The sequence below is a fragment of the Cataglyphis hispanica genome, chromosome 6 (genome assembly GCF_021464435.1).
Source record: "Cataglyphis hispanica isolate Lineage 1 chromosome 6, ULB_Chis1_1.0, whole genome shotgun sequence".
Classification (NCBI taxonomy): Eukaryota; Metazoa; Arthropoda; class Insecta; order Hymenoptera; family Formicidae; genus Cataglyphis; species Cataglyphis hispanica.
Genome location: NC_065959.1, coordinates 1,447,431 through 1,461,150, shown reverse-complemented (window position 1 = coordinate 1,461,150; position 13,720 = coordinate 1,447,431). Strand labels below are relative to the sequence as shown.

At 37.6% G+C, this 13,720-nt stretch overlaps 1 protein-coding gene across 10 annotated transcripts in view; it reads left to right on the top strand.

Moving 5' to 3' along the window:
• LOC126850488 (microtubule-associated protein futsch) overlaps positions 1 to 13,720 on the top strand; it is a 63,490-nt gene that overhangs the window by 34,638 nt on the left and 15,132 nt on the right. For 3 of the 10 annotated variants that reach the window (XM_050593555.1, XM_050593560.1, XM_050593563.1), the window contains 11 exons: positions 2,717 to 2,908; positions 4,556 to 4,666; positions 5,653 to 5,742; positions 5,981 to 6,067; positions 7,077 to 7,175; positions 9,549 to 9,629; positions 10,287 to 10,382; positions 10,706 to 10,940; positions 11,680 to 11,751; positions 12,672 to 12,837; positions 13,548 to 13,657. In XM_050593555.1, the coding sequence (XP_050449512.1) occupies positions 2,717 to 2,908; positions 4,556 to 4,666; positions 5,653 to 5,742; positions 5,981 to 6,067; positions 7,077 to 7,175; positions 9,549 to 9,629; positions 10,287 to 10,382; positions 10,706 to 10,940; positions 11,680 to 11,751; positions 12,672 to 12,837; positions 13,548 to 13,657 (1,339 nt within the window). The remainder of the gene's footprint in view (positions 1 to 2,716; positions 2,909 to 4,555; positions 4,667 to 5,652; positions 5,743 to 5,980; positions 6,068 to 7,076; positions 7,176 to 9,548; positions 9,630 to 10,286; positions 10,383 to 10,705; positions 10,941 to 11,679; positions 11,752 to 12,671; positions 12,838 to 13,547; positions 13,658 to 13,720) is intronic. The other 7 variants (XM_050593559.1, XM_050593558.1, XM_050593557.1 and 4 more) reach the window with 7 other exon arrangements.

Below are 13,720 nucleotides of genomic sequence, written 5' to 3'. Positions count from 1 at the left end.
GCGTGCCACGCTTTAGAGAGCATCGAGTTTCCTGAACCCGTTACGAGACGCTCTCCTCGGGAGACGTTCCTTTGATTCCTCAGACATATCTGAGGCACCTCGTGCGTCTTTTCATATCGCCTCTAGCGTTCCGAGGATGATCATCGATCAGGTACGACCTAGACGACGATCGATCTGATCTATGAGCGCTGGTGCAGGTCACTGATGGATTCAACCGCGAGCGAGAGAGACGATACGGTTGTTGAGCAAGAACATTCGCCTTTTTTTCTCTCCGGTCCCTCTTACAGTCCTCTCCTTCTTTCTCTCTTTCTCTTTTCTTCTCTCTCTTTCACTCTACATCACTCCCACTATTGCTTCGGTCGCCGGCCGTCTTGCTCGCACTTGAAATCCGGCTCCAGTGACTCCTTCTTTCTTTCTCTGTCCTTCGTCGACCTCGTTACTAAGGTGGACGCGCGTTCGTCATTGTGAGTGCGTGGCCAGTGCTAGAGACTGTTAGGATAAGTTTGCGAACATCGTTCGGCTATACTGTTTTGTATTTTGTGAACCAGTGATGATGTGATCGGCGCGATTGCCTTTCTATGGGAAAGTTCTCGGTGGAAAAAAAATCAGAAGCGGTTATCTTCCGGTTTTCTCGGGATGAGAGTGAATAATTAACACAGCGCAAAGTTCTCTTCCGTATTTTTCCGTATTAAAAAGCGCGTAAGCATGGGAAGCAGACAGACTGTGAAATATAATAAACATAGCAAAAAGATTTGCTATGAGCTCTAATGGAAGATTTTTGAAAAAAAAAAAATTGACAAAGTGCGTCAAAATTATTATCAAGATTCATTAAATAAACGAGCGTTTGAACAGCCTCTCTGTTTTTTTTTTAATCGCATTGTCAGAATACATTCGATCGGTGTTTCAAACGAAAGTGAATATAAACGACGACGGAAATCGGATGTCGCGCCGCGCTAGTTTTTGACTCTTGAGATAATTAATAGTCAAACATCGTCACACGTCGTCTTGATTATCGGCGGTGCGCATTATGTCACGGTTTTGCGTTACGCTCGCGTAGCTCATGCGTTCCGGAATATTGCTTTTCATGCGCGAGACTCTTATCGGAAGTCTTCCTTGTCGGGCAGTCATACTTGTCGAGCAATTAAGCCGCTGCGCATAAATCGTCGGGGCTCTATGAACACTCAGGCATTCTTATCACGCAGTCGCCTCTACGATACATCGAAGTTGTATATACCAGTTTCGTTGCATTACGAACGAATCAAAGTCCGTTCATCGTTCCGGTTTGAGGAAGAGAACGAGAGCGCTTCTCATTTCATTTAATTTGTAATTCGAAAATCAACATCTCTTTTCCTAATTTCAATTTATGATCTTGATCTCTTTTTCTTTTTTTTTTTATTCCTGAAACCCGTGAGCGCGCTTAAACTCTTTCCTCTGATAATTATTCCGTTACCTCAGCGTGTTATCGTAAGCGCGCGCGATTCGGGTTATTACGAGTCGAACAATTACAAGTTGGGCCGAGAATCACGTAGGCGGGTGACGCTTTAATTGCAGCGTGCGATATCGGAACAGTTCCGCCCGCGCCGGAGAAACCATATGATTAAACAAATATTCCGTCGCAAATCTTGCCTTTCTAACGTACAGATGATCGCGTTATGCACGCTCACGTATATACATCGCGAATGAAATGTGCTGAGAATATGCGGCCGATCATCATCCCAAAGAGTGGCTTGCAATTTGGATAAGCATCGTGTCGGAGCAATAATTCTGGTTTGCTCGTAAAGAGAATTTTCAGTCGAAGATGTGATTTTTTAGATATTATATAAAATATTTATATAAAATTTATATAAAATATATAAAATTTATTAGATAATTCATATTTTATATAAGATTTATATAAAATATGGACAATAAATAATTAAATTAAATAATTGATTATGATAGAGAAAGATTCGTGATATTGTGGTAATTTTTCTATAAAGATAGAATAAAAAAGTACCTTAAACGCTTTCTTTAAAGAAGAAGCGCGACTGTTTTATTGATAAAAACTGTGCGATTTAATTTATTATTTCTTTAACACATTTTCTAACTTATATTTTTCACACATTTAGTACGTAATTATTTAGTAATCGTTTTATATATTTAGTAAATCTTATTAATAAATAAAATTTTTAATGTATAGGACGGAGTTAGACGCTTTACGAGAGCATTAAGTGAGGGAAATTTTTTTTTCAGTATTAAATTGCGTTAAACAAAGATAACATAAATGCGTTAATGTTATTATTTTTTTTTTTTGGTTTATACACGTTTGACGGAAAGCTTGCGTTACAATACCATGAAATCGATATTATTGCTCGCAAATCGCGCTCGTTGGGCGAACGTGAACTTTCATGCTCCACCGCAAAGTCCGCATTTCACTTACCTCGACGTGCGCAATAAAGCCCATTGAATCCCAGAACGGCACAATAGCTGAATCTAGTTTCCGCGATCTTGTATTCCTTTCCGGGAGATCCGCGTGTGCCACATGCGATATATGTAGTTACGAAAGAAATATATTCGGTATATCTGCAACGGAAGGAATTACTATTAACATTTTTATTTCGATTGTTCGAGACGCGCGAAGAATCCCAGGGCGAGAATGCCATAAGAGAGATTCAGGTGTTCTAGATTTGATATATTTACTCATTTGTTACCTTTTTCTTTTTTTTTTTCATTGCAGAGTGAGAGCCGCGAGGAAACGGTGACCGCCAGTTCCACCGTGGTGACCCCCTCGAAGGTTGGAACGAAAACGAAGAAGAAGAAGATCGAGGGCGTCGCAGGTAACGATGCCACCTCGCCGAACCTTACGCCGCGTACAAAGAAAACCAAGAAGAGCAAGAAGAGCGATCTCGAGAAGGAGAACATCTCCGTGGTAAGTGATAAATCGTTTTGATAGATGCGCACGTGCGTGTGAGTGTGTATGTGTGTATGTGCGGGATGTCCCGCAGCTATCCGTTCACTTCTACGGATTCTCTAATAGCCGACTGGAAAGAAAATCTGATAGGACGTCGAAAATCGAAGCTCCGTCGAATTAAATTTCACATGAAGTTCTTTCGAGCTTTGAATTCTCGTTGAAGAATCGTGTTATCATCGATAATTTTTTTCTTTTTTTTTTGTTAGAGAAACAATTGGATCGGTGAAAGAAGGAAATCGGTGATTATTCCGGGACACCCTGTGTTTACGTTTTGCAATGTAATAAGCTGTCGCTATTTTCGCTAGTTTATTTTGTTCTGTCGCATCGATTATCGACACGGCGTATATATGTCACCGCGATTTCTTATCTAATAAGCGCCGATTATTCGTGATTATCGCCGCTTACTCTAGAAACGTAAGCGAGGGCGTCCTCCAACATGCAAAATGCGCGGGTATAAAATAACCGTGTACAGGAACCGTTATCACGTTAATTATCGCTTTGCTCGGTAATTCTTCGCCGGTGCATCGGTGAAAGCCGGAAGCTTGTATTTTTCGTCGCTCATCTTCATACGCCGGCTTTTCCAGATTTCATCGACACAGATATAGAAGCGAGTTTTCTATCTAGCTGCTCTTGAAATCCGAAGAGATCCGATACGCTGATTAAGTGGAGCGGCGAACGATATCGATCGAGATTACGACGTTTCCCTTCGTGAGCGTGAGCTTTTACTTCCGTTCCGTGTATCATTCTTTACGACACCGATTAGAAAAAAAAAAAAAGATTAGTATTGATATTATACAAAAATTGATTGACTCAGCGAGATTTGAATACATCACGAGTGAACGGCTAAGCGATTTGTCATCAATTGCAGAGGAAAGATTTTATTATTGTTTTGTTATTACTGTTACTATTTATGCCTTGACTCATAAGGTAAACTTACAACTACTCGAACAGAAACAACTTTAATAATGATTTTAAATCAATACTCATAACAATCGTGTTATACAAATCTTATTCCTTAATTATGCCAATTAACGGTATCGTGGGATGTGTCTTGTTTATCGCGTGAGTATAATATACATATATGTGAGTATATGTACATGTTTAGAATGTGCCGAGTTTTTTTTTTTTATTTTGCGTCGCCAACCTAATTGTGCATATAAATTTTCTTTCATTTGCACGTTAGCTCTATCTAGCATAATATCGGTTCGATTACGCATATCTGTGCTGATAAAATTCTGTAAATTATTTGTGTTTATAAACAACAAGATGCGATAAATTTATTATCGTAAGTGCATTGCTTCTTGTTTTAGTTGCTCGCGAAATTTTTTTATTGAAAAAGAATGGATTTTTTCTTAATAACCAAAAAAAAAAATCGTAAACGAAATTCAGCGCAATCGTGAAATTAAGTGTCATCTCGCTTACATTAAGGAAAATTGAATTCTGAAAAATATATAAATGAAATTAATGCAACATACAATAATTATTCTTGCCGTTTGATATCTCATACGCGACTAATGGCTCGATGCGAATTAGCGTAGACGCAGCTTATTAATCTCTCACTGTTGCATGCTCAGTGTGTTTGTGTTTTCTTTTTTTTTTCATCAGAACTGTAGCTTACGAGACGCAAGCATGCATACGGGTACTCGGCGGTCGCATTCAGAGATGATCGATTTCTCCGACGAGGACGATTTATCGAACGTCAATGTTAAGTCACTGGTAAGTTTGCGCTATAAAGCGTATTGCCCGAAAACTAATCGCAAATTAATAATTATAATCGAATGTCATTTAATTTTTACGAATCTTAATTTAATTTTGTTATTAACATTATATAATCATATAAATTTTTTGTTATAGAAAATTAATTTTCAATATTAAATAATTTATATGATTATATACAGGATGTTTGAAAATTATCGGATGTCCTTTCATCACATACAAATTTTCGCAAACAGAGCAAGTCAATTCTTAGAATTTGTCAGCATAAAATATATCTTCGACATATTTAACGTAAATCTTAATTAAACACTCGCTACTTCTCTTTCTATTCGTTTTCTTCGCTCTCTCTCTATACAGCTCTTTTCTAGTGATGTATTTCACGTGTTTATGCATTTGCGAGAGATATTATTTTCTAGCTTGAATTTTTTGCAAATGAATAAACGCATGCACGAGACTTATCTGAGCCCTCATCACGCGAGCTACTACTAGACACGATCGCGGAAATAACGGCTGGCGCGCAGCTCTAAGTAATTAGCGTGCAATCACGCTAAGCAACTAAGAGAATTACTTTTTGCGCGATGTCTGATTAAAGGCGTCAATGAGATTACACATTTATACATTTTGTCACTTTCGGGAATTGCGTGCCTAACTCTGCTCTTTTACGCGAGTAATAAGTAATGAGAATAAGTAATGAAGCAACACACGATCGAGCACGTTTTATATAAAGTCACTTTTTGTGCAAAAGAAAGTTATAATTTCCTTTTATGTCGGCAAATCGGAGCGAGTCGTTCAAAGAAGCGACGATTAATATTAACATATAATTAAAGTAAAATGCACATTTCGTGCGAAAATATCGCGTGTAATCGTGATTTACAGCGCGAGAAACGCGCAATAAACGCAACTTGAGCGGGCTTAATATTCGTTGTTTGCATGCCTACTCACCGATCCGCGCCTGCATTTTGTTCTTCTTCTTTTTGCGCATGCAGACACAGAATTATGTCTCGGAGACGAGCCGTAGCGATCAGGAGAAGTTGTCCAGAGAACGAATCGCGACCGGCGTGTCCATCAAGCAATTAGTAAGTAACATGTGGACGATTATATATATGTTTATATTTACAGCGAAATATGTGGAGATTGATACAGAAGAGATAAGCTCGTTTTATCGAGCATTTCTTTTTTTTTCTTTTATAAGATAGAAAGTATATTTTTTTTTCTATCGATAAGAATAAGATGATTATTTTGTACGCTTTTGCCGCAAATTTGCTTCGTTAATAGCAGTTAATACATTTGTCAGATGTATTTTGTCACTAACAGTGTCGCAGCTTTGGCGACATCTCGAACATGAGTGACGGCGATCAGGCGGCTTTTGGGAAAACGAGCCACACGGTGGAGATCGAAGAGGTTTGTATGCATAATCTATTATATCTATAATTCATTGAAACATGCATCGAATGTTACGTAGACGTAATGTGTTCGTTTTGTCTTGCTCATTGTAGTCGAAAACGATGTTATAAGAATTTAACTGCATTTAAATACATAATGCACATTTTTTTATTCAATCTAGAAAATTGAAGAGAAAGCTTTTTTATACAAAATAGGATAAAATAGAATCTTGAATTTTTTTTTTTTTTTTTTTTATTAATAATTGATTTTAAAGATAAAATTATTTTAAAAGCTTTTATGACAATCTTCTTGAGTAATAGTCTTTATAAATTTTTCTTTTTTTGCATAATCAATATTTTTTTATATCTATAAAGTAAACTCTACTCTCGCAATTTCTTTTTTAATGACAAAATAAGAAGAGATTGCGTCGCATAAAATTTGTGCAAGCATGCGAATGTTTATTAACGATGTCGCAAATTAGTTTTCGGCATAATATGTACGACAGGAATGAGGAATGCATTATCTAACTTTTGTTACTGCATGAGCCACTTACAATATTTGCTTCATAACGTGGCGATTATCCAAATTCTAAGCAAATAATATAAACATTTTAATAATATACTAATCACACATTTAGAGCGCGAGTTCTGTGACGTAAAATGCTAATTTAATTGCATAACATTTTTATTTTAATAATTTTTAATTTAAAAAATTTTTTTTTATATAATACAACAGAATTTTTGCAACTAAACATAGCCTTGTAAATGTTGATTAATATTATGCAAATAATATTTTATCACATTTGCATAATTAAGGATATAGATAACAAAGTAATATAAGATTTCAATAATTATATATGCAGCATGAAATATCTTTATCCCACTTGGAATAGAAAAAACTTTTTGACGTGTCTTTGATGACACGATTCATTATCGCTTACGATCGATATTTCACAGAACTCGCGTCTCTCTCGAAACGACTCACCGCTAATTTGTATTCTCGTTGACGCTCTCTCGCTCGATCGTAGAAAGCGAGGTCGATGGGTGACCTGAGAGTGTGCGAGCAGGGTTACTCGAAATTCACCAAAGACGCGCCCGTCTTCGCCGGGGTGTCGGTCAAGGCCCTCGTAAGTACCTTTTGTACGTGACACGGACAACATTGTGGAGTCGGCCGAACGACAATGGAGCGATGGATCGCGAACTCGATCTAACGAAACTGTATCTTTTATCGTGGCTTGCAATCGGCAATTTCTATTCGAGAGTAACGATCTATAGAGCGGTGGGCGTGTAATTGTTTTATCCTATCCGGTACTTGATCGATTATTTGCCGCGTTCCCATTAATCGCGAATAATTAAACGAAACAAAAAAAATAGCAACGTTGTGTTTTATAAGAGCCGATTATAGCGTACGCGATTATTTCCGTGGAAGTGGAAAGCGATTAATTTTTATTAGACTCAAAGCGTGAGTTTTAGTGTTTGAATAATTTAACAGCTCTCACGCAAAAAGTAATATAAATCTGATCGATAATTGACGGTGAACAGAAATGATCTTCTTGCTGACATAAATCTCTATCTTATCTCTTCTAACGCCTTTCATTAATCAATTGAATTTATTCTGTGGAAACATGGCATTATTCGAACTTGATAAGTTAAGACAACATAAATCAGAAGATTTAACTTTTATTTAATCTCATAATTTCTTAATGAATACGAAAATCTCATTGAAAGGAATTTTCGTAATATTCTATAATATTATTTTCGGTAATATGGGTCCTCTTCTTGAATGACCACTCGGTCAAGTACAGTGCGCTCCGAGAACTCACATTCACGTCGGAGTAGTTTCATTCCATCGCGCCGCGAATGCCGTCTCTCCATTTATGGAAGGGCCGACTTGATAATAATCCACTACTCATTTGCCCTACTTCAGCCGATTGCGTGGAAACGCGAACTCCGGATGGCGATTACGAGTCTTTCTTTTTTTTTTCCCACCCACCCATTATCGGTTATCCGGTTATCGGGTTTTCGGTGCACGACTTTGCCCCCGGCAATGTCGACGGGGGGGGGCACGTCTTCCCCCTTCGAAATTTCACGTACCCGCCTGCGTTTTCCGCCGTTTTACATCCGAATATGGAAAAGGAAAGCGGGAAAAGCGGGTCAAACGTCTTCGCGAGAATTAACGCTTCGAGGCTACAATGTTGCTAAATACGTCGCAATGTTGTGAGAATCTTTATTTTAATTGCAAAATATTGAGACAAGCTAGAGTGACTGTCAAATAAAAAAGAAAAGTAGAGCCATGGATAATGAATAATAAATGTATGTGTAAAGGAGAAATATATCCAGGAATTAAAATTTAAAATTTTTTAGATAAATTAGTAATATTAAAATTTAATATTAAATATTAAAATATATTCTTTTTTTATTCACAAACATTAACTTTCACTATAATGTGATCTAAGGAGTCTTGCTTTGATCTTATCTGAAAATTGTGTTACCGATGAAAGACGTTTGATTAAAATCCTTTTTATTCCAATTAAAGGAAGAAAGACGCAATTCGATATAATTTGATTCTACGATTCTATGCGCCGCACAGAGATATATCCTGTATAACGATAATGCCAACCCATTAAATGTTCGTGATCGTATCGCTTTGTTGAAGAAAGCTTACTGATGCGACTGATAAGGACGTGACGGTGCCGAAAGCAAAGCTGATTCGAGATGAAGCGTGTGAGCTCGTGAGCGCAAAATGATCGGCTGACGCGAATAAATTCCGTGCTACTTCCAATGTTGTCCTTTGTCGTTCGTTTTGTTCGTTCCCTTTTCCCTTTGTCATCCGATGCAGCAGTTGGCAAAGTTTCGATCGAGGAGATTAAAAAGCCTCGCACGCAGGCGAGGGAGAAGCCGCGTCTATTCCCCATAGATATTAGAATTGAAATTAAAAAAAAGTTCTTTCTTCACATAATAATAAATAATTAAAGGCGTAAAACACAGACCGCGAAAAAAATATTGAGAAAGACTGCTTAACAATGTGTGATGTCATTCGTAAAGCAAATATCTTTGCTTTACCAGTAGTTCTTCTCCCTTGCTCGCTTCAAGGACATTTTATATTGAGTGTACGGCATACAGAATGTACGTATTAGAAAAAAAATTAATGTTCTTGGACGTAAATATTAGCGAAGACTCTCAAGCACCGTCTCCGCCTTCTGACGATGATAATATTGTCTCGTATATATACTTGTCCTTGGCCGCGTGAGGGATGTCTATCTGCAAATTATAATTTTAAAATTTCCGGCGCTGGCGACGCCATAATGATGTGGATAATGAGTATCGCTAACTGCTGCATCCCATAATAAATATTCAAGTACCGTATTCCGCCTGTTGTTCGTTTTTTTACGCCACCGTTTTACTAACTCGCGGCTACCGTCTCTGTTCTTCTCGACGTCTACCTCTTCCCGGCATGAAACCCTAAATTGACAATCACTGAAATCGACCCCGGGGGACAGAGGGCTTCCTACTGTAGTTTGGCAAGCTTAACGAGCGAGGGTAAGGACAAGGATCATGCATGCGAGAAGCCGAAATTCGAGGTAAGACAAATATTGACAAGAGAGAGAGAGAGAGAGAGAGAGGGAGAGATGAAGCGCGATAAGATCGATTCGTACAGAGGTTTGACTTGACTTGACCCAGAGTTTTTGACTGCTTTTGCCATCTTTTTCCCAAGGGAGAAGGAGAAATATATGCTTCGCTTGTTTAGCTTGATTTTTTTCTGCCTTCCTCAGACCTTTGTACGAACTTTTCGGAGAATTAATGTTATTCTTTCGTGAAGACTGGAAATTACGATAAAGATGCAATTTATGATGTTTATGAAAATAATTATTGTAATAATTGTGTATAATTAACATTAGCTCTCTCTCTGGTACAAATTATTCTCGTACAATAGAATATATAAATTTTATATCAAGGTCCAAATAAATTTTTTAATAATTTAATGATGTTGCACGTGTATTTCCATTTCCGATGACAACTTTTGGAATTTGCTTTTTTTTTTTCATCTACAATCATTTCTCTTTGCTTCGTTGTTATTTAAATAGTAAAGGATTGTGGAAGATAAAATTTTCCTTCTCCACAATAACGCTAAGAGAAATGTTTGTTTGCGAACTTTTTCTTTTCTTTTTACCTATTTTCTTTTAGCTTTCAGATTTGTAGTATTTATTTTCTGACAAGATTATTATTTATATTTACAGAAATCAAGCTTTAACAAATTCGACGCTCTCACCAAGAAGACAGTTCTCCACGTACGTTCGGTCGATGCAGGCAAAGTGCAACAGCAACTAAATGCCGTAAGTATCGTTTTTACACAAAATATTTTTAAATTATAATTAAGAAAAAAAAAAAGGAAACACGATTCATTTATAATTAGAAATCTATGAATTTATTTAACACAAAAATTCAAAGTTATTTGTATTTGACACATTAAAATCTTTTTTTTTTTTTTTTAATAATTTTCTGGATGCAATCTGTTAAACTCTCATTCTCATACTTAAGTACACATTTAACCGAGAACGACACGGTGCTGGAGAAAATCACCTGCTCGCCTCTCGTAAAGAGGCGGCGTAGAGAGTGAAAGCCGCGAAAGGCGCTAATGAATTTGACGCTTTGACAGGTGGGTCAGAGCAGCGATGCGAATACGAATTGTCGCAGCTGCGGCAAGGTCGTGTTTCAAATGGAGCAGACAAAGGCCGAGGGTCTGGTCTGGCACAAGAATTGCTTCCGGTGCGTGCAGTGCGGCAAGCAGCTCAACGTGGACAATTACGAGAGCCACGAGAGCACGCTGTACTGTAAGCCGCACTTCAAGGAGCTCTTCCAACCGAAACCGGTCGAGGAGTCCGAACAACCCGGTAAGATGATTACTGTGTCCCGCGCGAGCGCATACGCTTTTCACAAGCCGCGACTCCGCGTTAATCCGCTTAAACGGATCGCTCTCTCGCGAATATTACACGTTAAATCTTAACGCGGATACTTAACGATCGATGTCGATCTCGTCGACTAGCCGCTAATCTCTCGGCGAGGAGGACTTTGCGTGGATAAAAAACAGACCGGAATGTATACACATGGAACGTAAACACATGAGATGCATTTCGACGGGAAAATTGGAAGAGATAAAGTTCTTGCGATGCTTGTAAATTTCTTTCGCTCTAATGATTAGTCGGGGCACTCGATTAATCTCAGTCGTTCGTCCCAGATTTTTGTATTTTTCTTTCCCGGTAACAAGATATACGTCCGAAGATGAGTATGTAGAACAATTGAAAGCAAAATTGCATTCTTCATGTAGAGATAACGGAGAGGAAGTTGAGGTACGATGTCAGACAAAGACAGAGAAGTGCATAAGGGGATCTAGATGTAGTATAATGCTGTGTTAATTGCTGGTATAACTTGGAAAAGGAAGAGAGGAACACCGAGTATATCGTCGTCGCGGATTCACTTTGTTATAAGTTCTTAGAACATGGACGTTAAAATTACAGTATCCCCTTCTCTCTCTCTCTCTCTCTCTCTCTCTCTTTTCCTATAATTACATGCGTGCAAGAGAATGAGTGGTATCGTTAATACGAAAAAGAGTTTGTCTTGTGAACTCCGCAGTGCGACCTCGAAAGCCGGAGCTGATCATACGGGAGAACGAGCCGAAAGAGTTGCCACCCGATGTGGTCAGAGGTAACGATATTCGACATGCGTGTGCGTGTGTATATACGTGTGTGGAACGCGATCTGGAGATTACTCCTAACATTGCGTGTCAATTTTGGCGAGTGGCTTCTTTAACCATTGATTGGCTCTATCGAATCGAAAAATTATATGTGCATCCAATCATGTTGGACTCAGCATCAACGTTTTTGATTAATAAAATACCCACATAGGGGATGTGAAATCGTTTTAGCGTATCGAAACGAGGGGTGATATTTGCTGATATATTTTATAAAATTTTGAAACAATTAATTCTATCTTCAACAGTAATAAATATTAATCTTTTTTTTTTGCATGAAAAATTGCAGTGATCAATATTATTTGGTTAGCAAAAACACTATTAACGCTTGTAAAATTATCTTTAATTTTTTAACGTATTGTATCTATTAATTTTATCTTATTTTACATTTGTTAACAAGATTTTTTGAAAGATTTATTATTAAATATGTAATAGGGAAACTGAAATGAAGAAACAGATATGATGATAACTTTTTTATTTGCGAGGATAAAAGAACGTCAAAATCGTATATTATTTTATATGACATTACTAATAGCGAGAAACAAGCAGTATCTGATAGACTTCATCATAGGTACAATAACAGCTACAAAAAAACAAAAAATTTGTATGTAGTCATAATATGATGACATAACGTGATTATCACATCGAGGCGATCGCCTCTTTTTCTTTTTAACACTAGCTCTTTTAACAAGATCCTTTTTCATTTTCGACGCTTTTTAGAATTTTGTATCGTGTGTGTAACTTTGTCTTTTCCGCGAATCAGCGTGTTTTCGTGTGGCGACTTAACAAATCTAGAGAGTGTCTAAATATTTGAACAGAAGAGGAAGAATTGCGGGGAGTGGAGTAAAAGAAATCTCTTCTCTGAATTTTTCAGCTTCCGACAAACCCGACCTAGGACTCGAGGAGCTCTCAAGCTTAAATGTCAAATCGCGCTTCCAAGTCTTCGAGAAAGCTAGCACAGAGAACGTCAATGAAATCGAGAGATCGCCGTCACAGATCGCCGTCAAGAGATCGCCCAGCATCCTCAGTAAACTGGCCAAGTGAGCAATCAATGACAGATTTCTTATTTCGAGGTGCAAAAACGCTGACTAAAAATCTATCCGATTGTAATATATTCGCAGAGTAGAATTTCACGTTATGTCTACGTATGTGCTGTTTCAAGTCACGTCTCACTCCTCCATCATATACGGCTCTCTCTTTGTTAATCTTAAACCGCGATATCTTACGTGACACAGATTTGCTTCCGTAGGATGCATAATGATGAGTCTGTAATTTCGTAGGACTGACGAGCTAGTAATATTCTCTATCTTATTTATTTTTTATGTAAAGAATTAAAATAATAATATTCGAGAGCGTTGCTAAAGAATTGATAAAAGTTTTGATATAAAAAACAAATAATAAAAATATTATAATTAAATACTTCTAAACGTAATAATCGCAAAAAGAGTTGTCGCAGAGAGAATTGAAAATCTTTTATAAGCAATACTTATTGAAGTAGAAACGCATCAAGAGAAATTTCAAGATTTTAGTTATGATAATTATGTAAGATGTCGAGTATAAATCTCACCGTTGATAATCTTGTTAATCTACTTCGCGTGCGACAAAACCGGTACGAGCGACATTTTCGCGGTATTCAACAGTCAGCAGTTTTCTTTTCATAACTTGAAACTCGAGGAAACACACGAGCAACAGAACATGTTACAAGCGTAATCGGAATATCTGTATCCGCCTTGCGTGTCTTCTCATGCAGATTCCAGGCGAAGGGCATGGATATTGGCGTGGCGGACGAATCTCTCAATGGTATACCCTACGAAGAATCGAGCGAAAGTGAAGACGACGTGGAAACGGAGGAGGCCGAAGGTAAGGAATAAATGAGAAGATATTGCAATCAAAAAAAGTCACGCCATTAAAATTTTACACAAA